The 22,751-nt window shown below is 42.5% G+C and overlaps 1 protein-coding gene across 1 annotated transcript in view; it reads left to right on the top strand.

The window, feature by feature from the left end:
- ITPR2 (inositol 1,4,5-trisphosphate receptor type 2) overlaps positions 1 to 22,751 on the top strand; it is a 169,853-nt gene that overhangs the window by 134,516 nt on the left and 12,586 nt on the right. The window contains 8 exon segments of the mRNA XM_070947456.1: positions 2,156 to 2,275; positions 6,556 to 6,663; positions 7,613 to 7,805; positions 9,249 to 9,374; positions 15,248 to 15,423; positions 16,721 to 16,885; positions 19,494 to 19,689; positions 22,488 to 22,574. Coding sequence (XP_070803557.1) covers positions 2,156 to 2,275; positions 6,556 to 6,663; positions 7,613 to 7,805; positions 9,249 to 9,374; positions 15,248 to 15,423; positions 16,721 to 16,885; positions 19,494 to 19,689; positions 22,488 to 22,574 — 1,171 coding nt within the window.

Raw genomic sequence — 22,751 nt, 5'->3', positions numbered from 1 at the left:
TTGTATCTATATGTTTTATTTTATGGCTGTTCACCGCCCTGAGTCCTTCGGGAGTAGGGCGGTATACAAATTTAATTAATAAATAATAAATAAATAGATATTTTACTCTAAAATAGAGATAACTTTTCTCTAAATTCTATCAATTTAACTAGGCCATTATCGCAAAAAACCCATTACTTGAATCTTCGATGCTAACCAAATATCATTCAATTTTTCTCTTCCTTTTTGCTTAGATGGATATATTTGAACAATATAGATCATTACAATTATTGTAAACATTTAAAAAATATTTTAACTATTACTCCCAATATAATCATCGTCATTACTTTACTATTAATCCCGACACAATCATTTCATTTTTACTGTTCCCAACATAATCATTTTTTTATTTTTTGGCTGTTAATTCCAACATAATCATTATATTTTACTGTTGAACTCATCATTATCGTCTTTATTTCTGTTGTTAAATCCAACTTGTCATTCCATTTTTACTGTTAATCTCAACATATTCCTCCCTATTTTTGCTGTCCTACCCAGCATAATAATTTTTATTTTTTGGCTGTTAATCAAAATGAATTGAGGTTTTGAGCTAGCCAAGCTGGTTTTGATCCCTGCACTGACTAGAACGCAGGGAATCCTCAACTTACGACCGCACTTGAGCCCCAAATTTATTGTTGCTGAGTGAGAAATTTGCTAAGTGGATTTTGCCTCATTTGACGACCTCTCTTGCTGCCGTTGTTAAGCGAATCCCTGCGGCAGTTAAGTTAATAACCCATTTGTGAAGTGAATCTGGCTTCCCTGGTGATTTTGCTTGTTGGAAGGCTGCCAATGAGGATTACATGACACACACACACACATCTGGGATGCTGCACCGTCATAAATGCGAGTCAGTCGACAAGCGTCTGAATTTTTAATCACGTGACCATGGGGGAAATGCCACAACGGTCGTAAGTGTGAAAAACGGTCCTAAGTCATTTGTTTCAGGGCCATTATAAATTTGAATATTCACGAAACGAACTGCTGTAAGTAAAACACCATCTATATAATGTGTTTAAAAGTTATTTGAAACACAAAGAGGAATAGCAGGGGACCTTGGAGGTCTTCTAGTCCAACCCCCTGCTCAGGCAGGAAACCCTAATGGCTGTCCAATGTCTTCTTAAAAACCTCCAGTGATGGAGCATCCACAACTCCTGGTGGCAAGTTGTTCCACTGGTTAATTGTTCTCACTGTCAGGAAATTTCTCATTACTTCTAGGTTGCTTCTCTCCTTAATTACTTTCCATCCGTTGCTTCTTCTCCTGCCTTCATTCACGGCAAACAGATTAAAAAAAAATATGGTGGGATATAAAGAGATTATTTAATTGAGATTGGGGAAAGGCAGGGGTGAAATCCAGCAGGTTCTGACAGGTTCTGGAGAACCGGTAGTGGAAATTTTGAGTAGTTCAGAGAACCGGCAAATACCACCTCTGGCTGGCCCCAGACTGGGGAGGGAATGGAGATTTTGCAGTATCCTTCCCCCAGGAGTGGGGTGGGAATGGAGATTTTGCAGTATCCTTCCCCCAGGAGTAGGTTGGGAATGGAGAGATTTTGCAGTATCCTTCCCCCGGAGAAGGGTGGGAATGGAGATTTTGCAGTATCCTTCCCCCAGGAGTGGGGAGGGAATGGGGATTTTGCAGTATCCTTCCCCTGGAGTGATTTTGCAGTATCTTTCCCCTGCCACGCCCACCAAGCCACGCCCACAGAACCGGTAGTAAAAAAATTCGGATTTCACCACTGGATGGGACCTTGGAGGTCTTCTAGTCCAACCTCCTGCCCAAGCAGGAAACCCTAAAGGCTGTCCAATGTCTTCTTAAAAACCTCCAGTGTTGGAGCATCCACAACTCCTGGTGGCCAGTTGTTCCACTGGTTAATTGTTCTCACTGTCAGGAAATCTCTCATTACTTCTAGGTTGCTTCTCTCCTTGATGAGTTTCCATCCGTTGCTTCTTGTCCTGCCTTCATCCACGGCAAACAGATTTTAAAAAATATGGTGGGATATAAAGAGATTATTTAATTGAGATTGGGGAAAGGCATTAAGAGTATGCAGAGGGTATTACATGAAACTAAAGAGGGCAAAGAGCTCATTCGATTTAACAATCAAAGAAATTTTCTTTCAAGGTGGACGTCATGAAGAACGCCTATAACCAGGGTCTTGACAGTGATCAAGAAGAGGAAAACGGAGATGACAATATTTCACCAAAAGATGTTGGGCACAATATCTATATATTAGCTCACCAGGTACGTTGTTATCAAACAGAGGGACTGCCCACCTTACTCAGAGTGGGCATCAAAAAAATAATAATAATACTAGATTGGAATGGTTAACATTATTAGATTACAATCCTCTTAAATTTACTAGTAAAGTTTACAACGATGACAAATTAAAATCAAATGCTTATATAAAGCCCAAGGGGATTAAGTAAATCATGTTTAAACATGGGGATAATTAATTCATTCCCAAGCAGTCTAAATTGCTCCTTCGAAACAGCCAGCTCTCAAAACTGAACCCTAAATCGTTGTTGTTGTTAACTCCCATCGCAACCCCATGGACCACGTTCCTCCAGGCCTTCCTGTCCTCTACCATCCTCTGGAGTCCATTGAAACTCACGTTGACTGCTTCAGTGACTCCATCCAGCCACCTCGTTCTCTGTAGTCCCCTTCTTCTTTTGCCCTCCATCGTTCCCAACCTCAGGCCACTTCTCCAGCGAGTCCTTCCTTCTCATTAGGTGGCCAAAGTATTTGAGTTTCCTCTTCAGGATCTGGCCTTCTAAAGACCACTCGGGGTTGATCTCCTCTTGCACTAACCGGTTGGATGGCCTTGCAGTCCAAGGGACTCGCAGGAGTCTTCTCCAGCACCAGAGTTCAAAGGCCTCCATTCTTTGGCGCTCAGCCTTCCTTATGGTCCAACTTTCACAGCCATCCATTGCAACTGGGAAAACCATCGCCTGGACTATACACACTTTTGTCAGCATCTAAAAATATAAATCATATAAATCATATCCAAGTTATTTTTTTTCCTGACCCAGCCCCCAAAACCCATCTAAGTCAAGTTAAAACGTTTGTCATAACATAAATAAATCTTAACATTTCCAAGTTTGTGCATTTTTTAAGACGGAATGAACGAAACAAATACTGGGCCGCTGGTCACATCTTTTGATCTTGAAAAGGGAGATTTATACCCGTTTCCTGAGTAAGCTTTGTTACGGATACTTGTCAAAAACTGCTTCCTTAAGTGATTTTTATCTCCGTCGTATTTCTTTTTTTCTGCTTCCTGCTGTTCAGTACTTCACAACTCATGTCCTCCACGCTGCTGGAATGTATCTCGGTAGCCGCATATCAATAAATCTCTCACTTTTGATGTGTTTTTGGAACAGACTGGCTCCATTCAGCTAAGTCTGTTGGTCTTCCAAATTTACCATAAAAAGGTAAAGGTAGAGGTTCCCCTCGCACATACGTGCTAGTTGTTCCCAGCTCTAGGGGGCGGTGCTCATCTCCGTTTCAAAGCCGAAGAGCCAGCGCTGTCCAAAGACGTCTCCGTGGTCCTGTGGCCGGCATGACTCAACGCCAAAGGCGCACGGAACACTGTTCCCTTCCCACCAAAGGTGGTCCCTATTTTTCTACTTGCATTTTTTATGTGCTTTCGAACTGCTAGGTTGGCAGAAGCTGGGACAAGTAACGGGAGCTCACCCCGTTACGCGGCGCTAGGGATTCGAACCGCCTAACTGCCGACCTTTCAATCGACAAGCTCAGCATCTTAGCCACTGAGCCACCGTGTCCCTATAAAACTTAACCATAGTGAATATAATTTAGCTTGGTTTTTTTTTTAATTAAGATAAGTGAATAGATGGTAGTTGGTTTCCAATCTCTTTGCTGATTAGAGGAAGCTAAAAAAAAAACTAGACACAGGTTCTTCTTTTTAATCTTATGTGGGCCGACAATATTATTTTAGAGGCATTCAGACTCTCAGTTTCAACAGCTGTTTAAAAGGCAGTAGCCATTTGTACTTTTTTTTTCCTTCAATGCAACATCCTTTCCTGTCATTACTTGTGGTTGAGCTTACCAGAAGCAGAAGAAATCAGAGATTTGACAGATATAAAGAGGCCTCAAGCTAGTATGGCAAATAGGGCATAAAACATAGAATAACAGGGTTGGAAGAGAGCTTGGAGGTCTTCTAGTGCAACCCTCTGTTCAAGCAGGATGTCAGGTTTCAAGGTCGTCTCAAATAAATTGCATTTCAAACAAAGTCTTTGAAGAAAAATTCCCATTTATTAAGCACGACTTTCTACCTCCGACTCATCGAAGCCAACACTGACTTCCAGACCCAAAACCCTCCCTTTCCTTTCCCCACTCCTCTGCACTCATTGGCCATCTTCCAAGTCACTCTACCCCTAATCTACTGCTCCAGCTCAAAGGAATTTCCCCCCTCCCATCCCATCTCCTAGGGGATATTATCTCCAGGGAAAATAAGTAGGTGAAAAGTCAAACGTCCCTTTCCAGACGCCTCTGCTTCTCCCTCTTATGTCAGCACTAGAGTAGATGCAGCTTGAAGTGCTGACACAGGAGACCCTATACAATTTCAGAGAAATGGTTGTCCAATCTCTTCTTAAAAACCTCCAGTGTTGGAGCACCCACAATTTCTGGAAGCAAAGTAATTTCATTAATTAATTTTTCTCACTATTAGTAAATTTCTCCTTAGTTCCAGGTTGCTTCTCTCCTTGATCAGTTTCCATCTGTTGCTTCTTGTCCTGCCTTCAGGTGCTTTGGAGGATAGGTTGACCCCCCTCTTCTTTGGGGCAGCCCCTGAGATATTGGAAGACTGCTATCATGTCACCCTGGTCCTTCTTTTCATCAGACTAGACATACCCAATTCCTGCAACTGTTCTTCATATGTTTTAGCCTCCAGTCCCCTAATCATCTTTGTTATCTATTATCTATTATCTATCTATCTATCTATCTATCTATCTATCTATCTATCTATCTATGTATCATCTATCTATCTATCTATCTATCTATCTATCATTTATCTATCCATCCATCTATCCATCTATCCATCCATCCATCCATCCATCCATCCATCCATCCATCTATCCATCCATCCATCCATCCATCCGTTTTTCCAGAGTCTCAACATTTTTTTTTTTTTTTACAATGTGGTGGATGACCAAAACTGGATGCAATATTCCAGGTGTGGTCTTAAAAATAAAATAAAGAGGATAAAATAAGAGGGGTGGAATTAGCTGGCCAGATAGACTGCAAATGACTTAAAGCATTGTGTAGATGTTGCCTTCAACAAAACCTTCAGCAAAAATATCTCTGCAACATGGGATAGGTTTGTTAAGAAAATTATTTTTCTCCACTAAGGAATGGAGGATGAATTTTCTTAGCAATGAATTTACACACATTGCAGGAAGTACTTTTAAGAAGGGGTGGGAAATATTTAACCCCCCCCCCAGGAGACCATCTTGAAGCAAGGGTTGGTGGTTGGGCCACTCATTGCCAGAAGCCACTTTTTCTAGTAATTACTTATATGTAAATCTGTCTAATGGTCTGATGAAACCTTGCATCCGCCTCGGTGTAAAATTAGCTACTGTGGTTTGGGGGCTTCGTTGGAAACCAACTTCTGCTTGAATGATTCATCTTGAACATCTCGTGTGCTTCCACCTTCGTTTGCATTGATTAAATTCTTGACGCCTATCATATCGCGAGGCCTGTCACTTGTCATAATCTGGGAGTTATCCTCTGGATGAGACAAGATAATGGGGTTCGGGTGACAGCCGCTAATTGAACATCAGATGAAATTGGAAGGAGGGGGTTTGGCTCAGCTTGCTAAGGCTGAAAAGGATGGCCAGAATCCTTCATTAACCACCTCGTAGCTGGTGAAAATGGCATATGGATTAACTTTCAGCCACTGATCCAGGGGTGAAATCCAGCAGGTTCTAACAGGTTCTGGAGAACCCGTAGCGGAAATTTTGAGTAGTTCGGAGAACCGGCAAATACCACCTACGGCTGGCCCCAGAGTGGGGAGGGAATGGGGCTCTTGCAATATCCTTCCCTGCAGGAGTGGGGAGGGAATGGGGATTTTGCAGTATCCTTCCCCTGGAGTGGGGTGGGAATGGAGATTTTGCAGTATCCTTTCCCTGACACGCCCACCAAGCCACACCACACCCACCATGCCACACCCACGCCCACAGAATCGGTAGTAAAAAAAAATTGGATTTCACCACTGCTCACAACCATTTGGCTGTGATGCTACAAGACTCCTGAGGAGGGGGTTAGACTATAAGACCTCCAAGGTCCCTTCCGGCCCTACGATTTTAGGACTTCTAATGCTGCAGACCGCAGGCCGTGCATTTCAATAAATAATCAGAAGTCTAAGCGAGAACTCGTTGTATTCGGTTAGATGGTTTATTCAGTGGAACTGAAGATTTATCTGGCGATGTCTTTTGCCTTTTAGTTTTACAAGCTACCCAGATGGCATTTCTAACATTTGTTTCCCCCCCGCCTCCGTTTACTTCCAGTTGTCCCGTCATAATAAAGCATTACAACACATGCTGAAACCAGGGGCAGATCCAGAAGAAGGAGATGAAGCTTTGAAGTATTATGCCAACCATACCGCCCAAATTGAGGTAAACGGTTGTTTGCTGAGCTGAAAATATTTGTAGGCTTCAGTGCTACATTCCGTCTCATGGAACAGGGGTCTCCAACCTTGGCAACTTTAAGACTTGTGGACTTCAACTCCCAGAGTTCCTCAGCCAGCTGGCTGAGGAGCTCTGGGAATTGAAGTCTTAAAGTTGCCAAGGTTGGAGACCCCTGTCATGGAGGACTCCTTCTGCTGATCCTTATTTGAAATACCAGATTTGCGGAAATAAGAGAGAGTGAGTTCTTCATGGAATCTTCTTTCTGTCACTTGATGAGGTGACATTGTCACCAGGAATGAGCAGGTAGTAAACTATGGGTTAGATAGATAGATAGATAGATAGATAGATAGATAGATAGATAGGGATAGATAGATAGATTAGAAAGAAAGAAAGAAAGAAAGAAAGAAAGAAAGAAAGAAAGAAAGAAAGAAAGAAAGAAAGAAAGAAAGAAAGATAATCCTATATGTATAATTTTTAAATATATAAAAATTATACATATATATATATATATGTGTGTGTGTTTTTTTCTTCTAGCCAGGTTTTCCCTACGTAACCAAGGTTTTTTTGTAGCTCCAGCTCAGTAGAATCACATCTACTCGGTTCTGGGCTTTTTTCTTTTCTAACAGCTAGCAAGCTCTAACTGCTAGGTGGGAGACCTAAACAGATCCATTTCTAGCTCGTTTGCTTTCATCAGTAGGCCACACCCATATCTTATTATATATATATATATTATTAAAACTTTTTAAAAAGATGATAAAAGCTAATAGAAACTAGAAGAAAGCAAAAAAGAAAAAGTAAGAAAGAAATCAAAGAAAAAGAAAAAACAAGTAGAAGAAAAGAAAAATGTTAAAGAAAAATAGAAAAGAAAGAGAAACTAAGGAAGTGGCATCCTGTATTCCCAGCAGTTATAAGTACAAATATTTTTTGACCTTTGCAGATTGTCCGCCACGACAGAACCATGGAGCAAATAGTATTTCCCGTGCCAAACGTTTGTGAATTCCTCACCCATGAATCAAAATGCCGCGTATTCAACACCACGGAAAGAGACGAACAAGGGAGCAAAGTCAACGATTTTTTCCAACAGACAGAGGATCTGTATAACGAAATGAAGTGGCAGAGGAAAATTAGGAGTGAGTACGGTGTTTGTAAGGATTTGTCTGTTTGGCGGTTACTCGGAAGAGATCTAAAGTCAAGTCTCTAACTTTGGGGGAAGTTCTGTGGTAAAGGTTCTGCTTTGTCCATGTATTGACCGTAAAAAGCAAGATAGAACGTAAAATAATAGAGTAGGAAGGGACCTTGGAGCAGCGGTGGGTTTCACATGATTTTACCACTGGTTCGCCGCGCACCGAAAATGTGCATGCATGCGCGTGGCTCAGAAAGCGTGGCTAAATAGGATGGAATAGCGCCGGGACCAGGTGTGAGTTCTACCTATCTTTACTACCAGTTCGCAAGGGGGCTGTGCATGCGCAGAAGTGTTCTGATGACGTTGGGGTCAGTGGGTGGAGCCTTCCACTGGTTTTACTACTGATTCTATAGAACCGGTCCAAACCGGGGACAATCCACCACTGGCCGGGACGCGTGGGCAGGCCCACCTGCAGGTCGCCACTACCAGTTCGTTTGAACCAATCTGAACCGGTGAATACCACCACTACCTTGGGACCAGCCACCAGAATGCAAATCTACCTGTAGAGCCACATATCCAACTAGAACACTTCTCACATCACTGGAAATATTTTTTAATGTCTTTTATTCATAACGTATTTATCGCCTTCAGCAACCCAATTTCAACTCTGGGTAAAAATATTCCAGTGGTGAAATCCAAATTTTTTTTACTACCGGTTCTGTGGGCGTGGCTTGGTGGGCATGGCTTGGTGGGCGTGGCAGGGGAAGGATACTGCAAAACCTCCATTCCCACCCCACTCCAAGGGAAGGATACTGCAAAATCTCCATTCCCACCCCACTCCAGGGGGAAGGATACTGCAAAATCTCCATTCCCACCCCACTTCAGGGGAAGGATACTGCAAAATCTCCATTCCCACCCCACTCCAGGGCAAAGATACTGCAAAATCTCCATTCCCACCCCACTCTGGGGCCAGCCAGAGGTGGTATTTGCAGGTTCTCCGAACTACTCAAAATTTCCGCTACCGGTTCTCCAGAACCTGTCGGAACCTGCTGGATTTCACCCCTGGATCAGTAGCTGAAAGTTAATCCATATGCCATTTTCACCAACTACGAGGTGGTTAATGAAGGATTCTGGCCATCCTTTTCAGCCTTAGCAAGCTGAGCCAAAACCCCTCCTTCCAATTTTTATTCTCTAACCGTTGATAAAATAACTTCATTGTCATATAATATTCAGTTTGTTCTTTTTCCTTAACTGCAATCGTTAACCTATTCATTTCTGCACATTCTAATATTTTCCTAATCACCTTCTCATCAGTCAGGATCTCTTCACTTTTCCACTTTTGTGCAAATACGATTCTTTTTGAAAGTCTCCTGCAACGGAATGCTCACAACATCTGGAACAACAATTTTTGGTTGAGATGAACAATAATTGTTCCTCCTTTCCTTCCTAGATAATCCAGCATTATTTTGGTTCTCCCGGCAAATTTCTCTGTGGGGAAGCATATCGTTCAATCTCGCCGTTTTCATCAATCTCGCCGTGGCCCTCTTCTACCCATTTGGAGATGATGGAGATGAAGGTACGTTGCTTGGGTTATGAAAGTTACAAAACTACAGATCTTTCCTTTGTTAGAGATAGTAACCACCAGGGGTGGGTTCTACATTTTTTTACTACTGGTTCTGTGGGCGTGGCTTATTTTGTGGGCGTGGTTTGATGGTCATGTGACAATTCTTTAGGATTTAGCAGAGGTACTGATCTACCAGGCTTTTAACTGCTTGCAGAGCTGTACCGGTCTACCCATTTGTTTTTGGAGGCACCGGTCTACTCATTTGTTTTTGGAGGCACCGGTCTACCACCACACTGCCTTTTAATACTGATCAGCTGTAGGGCGGCCCTTTGAAGCCCCGCGGCAAGAGTTTAAACAGTTTTTTTTCTTCTAGCCGATCAGCTGGGACTCGGGAGGCAGCGAATAGATTGGGGGCGGGGCCAAATAAAAGGTAAGAATAACATGGGGGGCGGGGACGGGAGGGCCCAGCTCCCAAACAAAGAGAACTGGTTCTGTGATGTCATATCGTCACCGCTACCGGCTCAGCCGAACCGGGCCGAAACAGGAGGAACCCACCACTGGTAACCACCTGACCCCAGAGAAATAAAGAGAGACAAATAAATAATTTGTTGTTGTTGGTCGCGAAGTCGCGTCCAACCCATCGCAACCCCATGGACAACATTCCTCCAGGCCTTCCTGTCCTCTACCATTCCCCGGAGTAGTTTGGAGAACCGGCAAATACCACCTCTGGCTGGCCCCAGAGTGGGGTGGGAATGGGGATTTTGCAGTATCCTTGTCCCAGGAGTGGGGTGGGAATGGGGATTTTGCAGTATCCTTCCCCTGCCATGCTCACCAAGCCACGCCCACAGAACCAGTAGTAAAAAAATTTGAATTTCACCACTGCCCAGAGACCATTGAAGCTCACTCCGATGGCTTCAGTGACTCCATCCAGCCACCTCGTTCTCTGTTGTCCCCTTCTTCTTTTGCCCTCCATCGTTCCCAGCATTCGGCTCTTCTCCGGTGAGTCCTTCCTTCTCATTAGGTGGTCAAAGGATTTGAGTTTCATCTTCAGGATCTGGCCTTCTAAAGAGCAGTCAGGGTTGATCTCCTAAATAAATAAATAGATAGATCTATTTATATATCTATAAAATAGAAATGTTTAAAATATATACGTATAAAATAAATAAATAAATCTATTTAGCTCTCGCCAGCTAGCCATAACCTTCTGGGATTCAAACCTGGGCTGCTTGCATACTAGGTAGATGTATTAACCTCTAAGCCATGGGCTCTCCTCGCTTTGTTGGCTATACCAGGGGAGAGATTGAGTAAGATTAAACGGAAGCAGTATATGCCATCCCATAATTGGGTAGACCAGGCTGCCCCGATAGACCGGTCCCACTGGAGAGAAAAAAAAACAACATTTCATACACCTAAAAGTTCAAGAGTTTTACAGACAGTCCTCCATTCCCTTGAAAAGGGCCATTTTTTATTTTTTATTTTTTTTTTAATTTGATTTATATGCCGCCCTTCTCCGAAGACTCAGGGCGGCTTACAATGTGCTCAGCAATAGCCTTCATCCTTTTGTATATTTATACAAAGTCAGCTTATTGCCCCCACAAACTGGGTCCTCATTTCACCTACCTTAGAAAGGATGGAAGGCTGAGTCAACCTTGAGCCTTGGCGAGATTCGAACCCTGCAGTAATTGCAGGCAGCTGGTCTTAATAAGCTTAATAACAGGGTGCCTTAAACCCCTGTACTACCAAGGCTCTCTTTTTAAAACCTCAAGGCTCTCCATGATTAGAATATAGAATAACAGAATTGGAAGGGACCTTGGAGGTCTTCTAGTCCAACCCCCTGCTGAGGAAGGAAACCCTACACCACTTCAGACAAATGGTCATCCAACCTCTTCTTAAAAACTTCCAGTGTTGGAGCATTCACAACTTCTGGAGGCAAGTTCTTTGGCTCAGCCTGTTTTTATGGGGTTTTTTTATATCATAAATGACAAAATCTGAAATGGTGGGATCCCCTCTTCCCATTTTGCTAAGATTTTCCAGGATCAAGCAGCTAGAGAAAAATGCAAACTCAATAGAAGAGAATATTTGCAAGTCAGGGTTAAATTAAGGAGAAGTCATGCTCTTTTGTGAAAAAAAAAACAAACAACCACAGCCATAACTCTGCAGGTTGTGGAACAATGCTCGTGAAAGAAACATGTGAATTGCATATGGTCCAGTTACTGTATAGCTATTTAAAAGCCAGTTAGATCTTCTTCCTCACTTTTCACTTTCATTCAGAGAGTCCTGGGATTCTATGCGCTTTCCAGATGACCAGATCGCCTGGGGCATCAGATCTGTCATGTGCTCATTTGTCATGTGCTCATCTAACTGATGAGCTGGGAGTTTTTTTTTGCTCATGTCATGCGCCCTTGGAATTAGGAGTGGTGCGGTGGCCTAGAGGTGGAGCTCTCGCCTCACAATCAGGAGGCTGTGAGTTCGATCCTAAGTACAGGCAGTTATTTCTCTCTCTGGACACACTGGGAATATATATGCTGAACAAAACTCTGCATTGGTGACAGGAAAGGCATCTGGCCAGTAAAACACTCCGCTAGCTTCATTCAGTGGCCCAGACTCCAACCCGCAAGAGATTATGGGGGTCGTTAAACGATGATGATGATGTGCCCTTGGAATTGCAGATGTATATTACAAAATTGCAATCTTGGAATGCTAACCCTAAACTTAGACACCCCCCCCCCAAAAGCGTGGGGATCCATCCTGAGACTAACCAGCATTGCAGAGCAAACTGACACGGTGTGAGATTTCTGAATGCAAGGTAGTAGGGATGAGACCCCATCTTTTGACCATTTCATTGAGGTGAGATCCATCTATCCCAATTATCTACCAAGTTCCGATTATAAGAAGGGAATTTTTAAAAACAAGTTGGCCAGAATCCATCCATTTCTGTAGGAGAAGGAGTGGCAGAACGTGGAGGTGGGGTTAAAAGAGAGATCTGCCTAGAATCCGTACATAGTCACAAATGAACTAAGTTCAACTCCCTTTGAATTCCATTGACCCGTATTTAACGCCAAGCAGGACAATGGTGGAATTCAATTTTTTTTTTACTACTGGTTCTGTGGGCATGCCTTGGTGGATGTGGTGTGGCTTGGTGGGTGTGGCAGGGGAAGGATACTGCAAAATCCCCATTCCCTCCCCACTCCAGGGGAAGGATACTGCAAAATCTCCATTCCCACCCCACTCCAGGAGGAAGGATACTGCAAAATCTCCATTCCCTCCCCACTCTGGTGCCAGCCAGAGGTGGTATTTGCCAGTTCTCCAAACTACTCAAAATTTCCGCTCCCAGTTCTCCAGAACCTGTCAGAACCTGCTGAATAGCACCTCTGAAGCAGGATCTATCTGTTATTTGAGAAGATTCCCATGCATGGGCTTTTAGCAATAAATCAGTTTAGTTGGACCTTCCTGTGGGGACCTAATATTTCACACCCAACACTTTCCACATCTTTAGGAAACTTTCTCCTAAAGTATACAAATTCATCTTTTGCTTTGTGTTTCCATCATTTTTATATAACCTGCAATCTTCAGTCCTTTTCCCCACCCCCGCCCCGTCAAACACATCTCCCTTTTCTTTTGAAATATTCTTTTCCGCACCTGTGTTTCTCAATACACAATACAATCTACTGTGTACAATACAATCTATTTGCTGGAAATCATTCAGATTCTCAGGCAGTGGTATAGCATCACCAGAATGCAAATCTACCTGTAGACCCACATATCCAACGAGCATTCCTCTCGTATCACTGCAAACATTCTTTAATGTATTTTTATTCATAATGTATTTATCGCCTTCAGCAACTCAGTTTCAACTCTGGGTAAAATATCTCATAATTCAAGCCTATTCCCTTTTAGATACACCTTTTCTATCTAACTCACTCAAAAACGTAGAAATGGTGGTAGATTTTAGGACAGACTCTTCCATACTTCCACCTCTCACAATATTAGACCACACAGTATCAACAGTTAGAGACCTTCAAATTTCTAGGTTCTACCATATCGCAAGATCTAAAATGGACAGCTAACATCAAAAACGTCATCAAAAAAGCACAACAAAGAATGTTCTTTCTGCGCCAACTCAGAAAGCTCAAACTGCCCAAGAAGCCAGTTCTACAGAGGAATTATTGAGTCTGTCATCTGCACCTCTATAAGTGTCTGGTTTGGTTCTGCAACCCAACAAGACAGACACAGATTTCAGAGGATAATTAGAACTGCAGAAAAAACAATGGCTACCAACCTGCCTTCCATTGAGGACCTGTATAAAAAGAGGGCTGTGAAAATATCTACAGACCCCTCGCATCCTGGACATAAATTGTTTCAACTCCTACCCTCAAAACGACGCTATAGAGCACTGCACACCAGAACAACTAGACACAAGGACAGTTTTTTCCCCAAATGCCATCACTCTGCTAAACAGTGTTCCCTCAAACTAGTTACTAAGTCTGCACTCCTATTAATCTTCTCATCGTTCCCATCACCCTTCTCCTCCCACTTATGACTGTATGACTGTAACTTTGTTGCTGGTATCCTTACGATTTATATTGATATTGATTGATGCCTGATTTCTTATTTGTACCCTATGACTATCATTAAGTCTTGTACCTTATGATTCTTGATGAATGTATCTTTTCTTTTATGTACACTGAGAGCGTATGCACCAAGACAAATTCCTTGTGTCCAATCACACTTGGCCAATAAAAATTCTATTCTATTCTATTCTATTCTATTCTATTCTATTCTATTCTATTCTATTCTATTCTATTCTATTCTATTCTATTCTATTCTATTCTATTCTCTATTCTCTATTCTCTATTCTCTATTCTCTATTCTCTCCTCTCCTCTCCTCTCCTCTCCTCTCCTCTCCTCTATTCTATTCTATTCTATTCTATTCTATTCTATTCTATTCTATTCTATTCTATTCTATTCTATTCTATTCTTTTTATGTACAGTGAGAGCGTATGCACCAAGACAAATTCCTTGGGTATCCAATCACACTTGGCCAATAAAAATTCTATTCTATTCTAAACCTGGGTTTCCCAACCTTACCAATTTTAAGACATGGGGACTTCCATTCCCAGAATCCCATGCTGGCTGGGGAATTCTGGGAGTTGAAGTCCTCAAGTCTTAATTAGAGGAGATGACTGGCCAGGCCACAAATAGTGATTAGGGAATCGTGGTTTGGTGGCGCCATTTTATATATATCCTGGTTGCCAGACCCCCCAAATTTTGATCATGTGACTGTGGAAATGCTACAATGATCATAAGTGTGAGGACTTTTTTCCGTGCCCTTCTGACTTTGAACAATTGCTAATCAAATGGTTGTAAGGACCACCTGTAAAGCTTTTTCTTAAGAGTTCACCAAACCAACCACAGCTAACAACTGAATTATTCCTTTTTTTTTTCCTATTGGAAATCCTTCAATTCTATTTAACGACATCGATAGGTTTACTATAAAATGAAATTGTTCACGTCCCTTTTTTTCTGCCTTGTAGCAGGCAGGAAAAATATTGATTGGATCGTGACTGATTTAATTCAGGGATCTATTTCTTATATTGTGGTGCGGTGGCGTAGAGGTGGAGCTTTCGCCAGACAATCAGGAGGCTGTGAGTTCGATCCTAGGCAGAGGCAGATATTTCTCTTTCTGGGCATTCTGAGAATGTATCTGCTGAACAAAACTCCGCACTGGTGACAGGAAAGGCATCTGGCCAGTAAACATTCAGCTTCATTACGTTTCCCGGCTCCATGCCGCAAGGGATTACGGGGCCATTAAAAGAAGAAGAAGATGATGACAATGGTCTACTTCTTATATTCTAAAATATAATGATGTCTCTTCTTCCATCTAGGGACGCTTTCTCCATTATTTTCCATTCTCCTCTGGATCGCTGTGGCCGTCTGTACGTCCCTCCTTTTCTTTTTCCCAAAACCTGTTGGAATCCGCCCATTCTTGGTCTCTGTCATGCTCAGATCTATCTATACGATTGGTCTCGGGCCCACGCTGATCCTTCTGGGCGCCGCTAACGTAAGTTTTTAAAAACTCCTCCCACAATTCATCGAGATGTAATCCGTTATCTCTTGTTCCGTATTGATTTAGCGTGGCTGGGAAATGGAACCAGCCACCTTGGCAAATAATCCATGTGTGTCTCAAGCCTCATTAATTCCAGTTTAAGTCAAGTGAAGGACAGATACGTTTGCATGATAAAGGCCTATTGAAGTTGACTTTTCTTCAGAAATTCCACCTCTTTACTCTGCCTGCAAACCATCCCAATATACAGGTTGTAAGTGGTACACTTTTTATTTATTGATCGATCTATCTATCGATCTATCTATCGATCTATCGATCTATCTATCTATCTATCTATCTATCCATCTATCTATCTATCATCTATCTGTCTGTCTGTCTGTATCTCTATCTTGTCTGTCTATCTATCTATCTATCTATCTTTTATCCATCCATCCATATCAATCAATCAATATATCTATATTTGTCTATCCATCCATATCTACCATGTTTTCCCGAAAGTACGACCCTGTCTTATATTTTTTTTTGAACCCTGAAATAAGCTCTTGGCCTTATTTTCGGGGAGGTCTTATTATTTTGGGGCGCCTGGAGCAAGACGGGGATCCTCTTGCCATCTTACCTGATTTCCAGCTCTGTCTCCCTAACCCTAACAAGAGGAAATGGCGGGGACCAGCTGTGCATGCAGTTAAATATTTTTGGGGAGGGCTTATTTTCGGGGGGGAGGTTATTTTAGTGCATGTGGTCAAAAGCCCAATTGGGCTTATTATCAGGGGATGTCTTATTTTCGGGGAAACACAGTATCTATCATCTATCTATCTATCTATCTGTCTATCTATCTATCTATCATTGTCTTTCTTTCTTTCTTTCTTTCTTTCTTTCTTTCTTTCTTTCTTTCTTTCTTTCTTTCTTTCTTTCTTTCCTTCCTTCCTTCCTTCCTTCCTTCCTTCCTTCCTTCCTTCCTTCCTCCCTCCCTTCTATTAAATTTCCACACCTCCCATCTCATAACCTAACCAACTTTGTTATTCACAGAGTATTCCAATATTATGTCACATTACTAAAAAATATAACTTGGTCCTGTTGTCTCTTGGCCCTGCCTATCTATGGCTGCTTTAATTCTATAGAAACACTTTTTTAAAAAAAAAAAGAAATTCTTAGCATCTATCTGGGACACAGGTTCACCGAAGAGAAATGCAAGCAATAGGGATAACATTGTAAATCTTGAGAGGTACTGTCTCTGTTGCTTCTCTCCACCTTTGTAATAAGATTGTATTTTTTTTTAATTTATTTTTTTGTGCAGCTTTGTAACAAAATTGTATTTTTGGTGAGCTTCGTTGGCAATCGTGGGACATTCACCCGTGGCTACCGAGCTGTCATCATGGATATGGCTTTTCTCTACCACGTGGCTTATGTCCTGGTCTGTATGTTGGGCCTCTGCGTGCATGAATTTTTTTACAGCTTCTTGGTGAGTATGTTTGTTTTCTGTTTCTTGTCAAAGAAGAAAATAGTTTCTTTTCTTTTTCTTTAAAATTCTGTCATGCGTAGAGGTGGAACCAGAATTGATAAGCAAGGCCATTGTTAAGTTTTACTATCTTTTTATCAAGGTTGTTAAGCAAATGTGGGCTGCATAAACAGACGGATAGAATCAAAATCACGTGAAGTGTTAATACCACTTTATAATGCCTTGGTAAGGCCACACTTGGAATACGGCATTCAGTTTTGGTCACCACGATGTAAAAAAGATGTGGAGACTCTAGAAAAAGTGCAGAGAAGAGCAACAAAGAGGATTAGGGGATGATTGGAGGCTAAAACATATGAAGAACGGTTGCAGGAACTGGGTATGTCTAGTTTAATGAAAAGAAGGACCAGGGGAGACATGATAGCAGTCTTCCAATATCTCAGGGGCTGTCCCAAAGAAGAGGGAGTCAAGCTATTCTCCAAAGCTCCTGAAGGCAGGACAAGAAGCAATGGGTGGAAACCAATCAAGGAGAGAAGCAACTTAGGACTAAGGAGAAATTTCCTGACAGTGAGAACAATTAATCAGTGGAACAACTTGCCTCCAGAAGTTGTGAATGCTCCAACACTGGAAGTTTTTAAGAAGAGGTTGGATAACTATTTGTCTGAAGTGGTTTAGGGTTTCCTGCCTGGGCAGGGGGTTGGACTAGAAGACCTCCAAGGTCCCTTCCAACTCTGTTATTCTATTTCTATTTCTAAATCACCTGGTCATTTGGTCATTAAGTGAACCTGGCTCCCCCCCCAATTGAATTTAAATATGTGGGAAAGCTGCAAAAGGGAACACTGCCACCATCATAACTATGAATCAGTTGCCAAGTGTCCAAATTTGGTCGGACCGCTGCGATACTGCAACCGTCATAAGTGTGAAGATTGGTTGTAAGTCACTATTTTCAGTACCATTATAACTTTTAATGGTCGTTAAATAAATCACTGGAGGTTTTTAAGAAGAGACTGGACAGTCCCTTGTCTGAAATGGGATAGGATCTCCTGTTTGAGCAGGGGGCTGGACTAGAAGTTCCTTCTAGATCTATTCTGATTGATTGATTGATTGATTGATTGAAATGTTATATGTCAAGGACCACCTATATAGCTTTTCAGCCAGGGGTGGGCTGCTGGGGGTTTGCACAGATTCGGGAGAACCTCTAGCTAAGATTCTGTGCAGTTCGGAGAACCCCCAAATCCCACTCCTGGCTGGCCACCCCGCCCCGCCCCTCCCAGGAGTCCCCACGCGGCCCATTTTGGATACAGGTAAGTGCAGGGTGTGCATGGAGGCTCAGGGAGGGTGAAAAACGGGCCTACCGGAAGTTCGAAAAGGGCCTCCGGAGCCTGGGGAGGCCGTTTTCGCTCTCCCAGAGGCTCGGGGGAAGCCTCCAGAGCCCGGGGAGGACAAAAATGCCTCCCCCCCCGTGGTGCAGAAGGCCAACTAGGCCACGCCCACCATGGCCACGCCCACCAGCAACCGGGCAGAGAACCCCTTGCTAAAATTTTTGAAGCCCACCCCTGTTTTCAGCTGCTATCACATGAGAAGCACAGGGTCATGGTAGCTTCCTGTCCCATATCTGAACGCCTTCATTAGACAAAGAGCAGGCAAGCTTGGGTTTCTGACAAGGAAGTAGCTGTAATATATTTGCAGGCAGAATTACTGCATTCATCTTGGGAAGTGTTCAGAGGCTCCACAGATATTAATTTATTATTATTTATTGGGAATTTGGGTAAAGCTCTTTAGGAGCTTCCAACTCCTGTGGAATTTAAATCTGGCAATTTTTATAGAACATTTTGCGACGTTAAAAATACCACAGGAGAGTTTGTGACATAAGGCCATAGAACATTTCAATCAATCAATCAATCAGAATGGAGCTGGAAGGGACCTTAGAGGTCTTCTACTCCAACCCCCTGCTTAAGCAGGAGATCCTATCCATTTCAGACAAGGGACTGTCTTGTCCCTTCTTAAAAACCTCCCATGTGATTGAAATGTCTGTGGAGATTCTCAGTCATCCAGGTCATGGTTGTCCCAAAAGTGCTTTTTTTCAAGAGGCATCTGGACTTCCTTGGTTTTTCTTTGAAGACGTTTCGCTTCTCCTCCAAGAAGCTTCTTCAACTTTGACTGAATGGTGAGGAAATGGAAGGATTTATATTCCTTGCAGTCATCTGGTTGTTAGTACTCTTTCTGAGAGTCATTGAGGCCACTAGGAGGTTTATCTGTGTCCTCAGGGTCACCTGAGTGGTGCAAATGAGTGTGGAGCCATCTTGGAACTGCTGGAAGGAGCTGTTGTTGTAGATTGAAGATAGATGATGTTGTATCCCTTCCCCTTTGTTGAGAGAGAGCCGTTCAATTTGGACATAGATGGCCTCTTGGACCTCTCTTTCAAACGAGCAGTCCTCTCTGTCCAAAATGTGGACTTTGCGGTCTTCAAAAGAGTCTTTTAAATAGTGATGGACTGCTGAAATTTGTCCTGATGGGTCCTCGAATGTTGGGCCGTGCGATCGTGAAGTGGTTGCTTTGTTTTATGCGATTTATGAGATTAATCTCCTTCCTTCTCGTTTATTCTCTTCTCCAGTTGTTTGACTTGGTGTATCGCGAGGAGACTTTGCTGAACGTCATCAAAAGCGTCACGCGGAACGGGAGGTCCATCATTCTGACGGCTGTCCTAGCTCTCATCCTGGTCTATCTCTTCTCCATCGTTGGCTTCCTGTTTCTGAAGGATGACTTCATAATGGACGTGGAAAGGTTGAAAAATAAAACATCCCTCACAGGTACGGCTCCTAGCATCTCACGATATTTCAACCAATTCCATTTTGGTGGGGCAGGTTCTCCTCGACTTACCACCGCAATTGACCTTGGAATTAGAGTCTCCGGTCACACTGGTGGTTAAGCAGCCACCATGTGCCTGTGTTCCATTTTACGACCTTTTTTTTTAGTGTTTGTTGTTAAGCAAACACTGCTGTCAAGCATAAATAACCAGGAGCATTCACTGAGTTGAAAGCAGTGGTGGGATTCAGCCAGTTTGGGCCAGTTCAGGCAACCTGGTATTTAAATTGCTGGCTGGCCCCATCCCCAGCATCCAGGAGTCCCCCGGTGGCCCATTTTCACTCCCAGGAGGCTTCAGGGGGGCCTACTAGGCCGAAAATGGGGTATGAGCAGTGGTGGGTTGCTCCCGGTTCAGCCCGGTTCTATAGAACTGGTAGTAAAACTGGCAGGAGGCTCCACCCACCCGCCACGATGTCATCATGGGTGATCTGCGCATGCACAGAAGCTTCTGCATATTTCCATCCTCCGGAGGGCCTCCAGGGTGGTGGGGAAGGCAGTTTTTGCCCTCCCCAGGCTTCTATAAAGCCTCTGGAGCCTGGGGAGAGGGAAAAAACGGGCCTATCATGCCCACCGTGCCATTGTGTGTCAAAAGCGGGGAGAGCATGCGGGCATGCATGGGGGGGGCAGGGCGCAGTGAATTATGGGTGTGGGCACGTGCATACGCGACCCCCCCCCCCCGGTACTCCCCCCGCTTTTGGCACGCAACGGCAAAAAGGTTAGCCATCACTGTCCTATATAATGCTCACGGCCCAAGTGGTGTTTAATGCAATAAATCTGATGCATATGTTGCTTATTCACGTCGAAAAAGCCAACTTAATATTTTATTCCACTCTGCACGAATTTGCAAATGAGCACCCGACAGCATTTTCGACCTTGGGAACGTTTAAATATTCAAAATTCAAAAGAGCAGCATGCAAACACAACGTCCTCCCTATCGGCCTTTTAAAAAATAATGCCATGCTTTAAATAAACGGATATTATTTTAATATTTTGACAGTTGGTAGCTCTGAATTAATTTTTCCCCTTAAGGAGATAAAGTGATTTGACAGGAGTTCTTTTATTTAAGCAGAAACTTCAATGAAAGCTCGTGATATAATGTAAATATGAAACACAGGTATTTTTATTTTGATTGCAGTTTTATGCTTCAATAGAATTTTATTTATTTATTTGTTCGATTTATATGCCACCCTTTTCCGGAGACTCAGGACGGCTTACAATGCGTTAAGCAATAGCCTTCATACTTTTGTATATACCTGCTTAGTAGGGCTTTTGCCCCCACCCCACCTAAGCGGTGTTCTTTTTTTATACAAAGTCAGCTTATTGCCCCCACAATCCGGGTCCTCATTTTACCTACCTCGAAAGGATGGAAGGCTGAGTCAACCTTGAGCCTGGTGAGAATTGAACTCGCAGTAATTGCAGGCAGCTGGCAGCTAAGTGCTATTTTAACAGCACTCTAGTCCGCTGCACCACCAAGGCTCCTTAATTATCAAATTTGATTTGATTATCAAATCAAAATCCTTTTGATTTGATTTTTTTTTTTTTTTGTCTTCTTTGGTGGAAACTGAACTTCAGATTTACCCTCTTGCCAGAGTAAATATTCAAAAGGTTTTAAAATTCAATTACCAGTAGTTTTTTTAATAGTTGAATATTTGGATTTAAAGCTCCTAATTTTAAGAAGAAATGCATATTTGTGCAGATGTTATTTAAATCTTTGCTACTAGGTAAACAAAAAAGAATACCTACTACAAATTAATAAAAATAATATATATATATTTAATTTGATTTATATGCCGCCCTTCTCCGGAGACTCAGGGCGGCTTACAGTGCGTTAAGCAATAGCCTTCATCCTTTTGTATATTTATACAAAGTCAGCTTATTGCCCCCACAATCTGGGTCCTCAATTTACCTACCTTAGAAAGGATGGAAGGCTGAGTCAACCTTGAGCCTGGCAAGATTCGAACCTGCAGTAATTGCAGACAGTTGGTGTTTAATTACAGTGCTTAGTCTGCAGAGTTATCCAGGCTCATAATAATAATAATAATAATAATAATAATAATAATAATAATAATAATAATAATAATAATAATGATGATGATGATGATGATGATGATGATGATGTTTCATGTTTAATGAATAAAAGATAACAACAACAATAATAATAATAATGAGAAGAAGAAGAAAAATTAATCCGCATTGTCCACAAAACTCCCAATTTTCACCGTTTTGAAGGCTCTAAAAAAATAAAAATTAAAATAGGGGCACCCTGTCTAAGAGTTACGTTAAATTTAGAGAATTGATTCCTTAAATTGCCCCATACGTTGGTTTTTTTTTTCAAATTCACGTGGAAGCCTGAGAAACGAGGGCACATAATTTAATGGTTAGCAAAGAGGTGTGGTTGAAAAAGTGGTGCCTAGAGCGGAAGTTCTCGCCTCACAATGAGGAGGTTGTGAGTTCGATCCTAGGTAGAGGCAGATATTTCTCTCTCTGGGCACAATGAGAATATATCTGCTGAACAAAACTCCGCCCTGGCAGCAGGAAAGGCATCCGGCCATTAAAACGCTTTGCCTAGCTCCATTCAGTTGCCCAGACTCTACCCCGCAAGGGATTATGGGATCATTAAATGATGATGATGATGAAAGAGGTGTGGTTGAATTTATTCACTTCAACTTTCAAAATGTGACGAGCCCTAACCGTTTTTTTCCATGCCGTTGTGTCACCGTTGTGGTGGTGGTTGACGTATCAGACAGCGGCACCGTCTCTTCGACAAGCTTAACGACAATGGTGGAAACGTGTTCAAGGGAGAACTGCACAGTTCCAACTAGCAAACCAGGTTAGTGAAATGATTACCGAATGTTTGGTTTTTTCTCTGTTCTTTCCCTTCCTTCTTCCTTTCTTTCTCTCTCCCCTCCTTCACTCACCAGAATTCACATTTAAGACAAATATTGTCATTATCCAACTATAGTGAAACCCGTGGTTGATAAAATAGCTTGGGGAAGGGGGGGGCGTC

The sequence above is a fragment of the Pituophis catenifer genome, unplaced genomic scaffold (genome assembly GCF_029215685.1).
Source record: "Pituophis catenifer annectens isolate HBS135680 unplaced genomic scaffold, rPitCat1.0.hap2 SCAF_7, whole genome shotgun sequence".
Classification (NCBI taxonomy): domain Eukaryota; kingdom Metazoa; phylum Chordata; class Lepidosauria; order Squamata; family Colubridae; genus Pituophis; species Pituophis catenifer.
The sequence above is the reverse complement of the archived record's forward strand: the minus strand, read 5'-3'. Positions and strand labels throughout refer to the sequence as shown.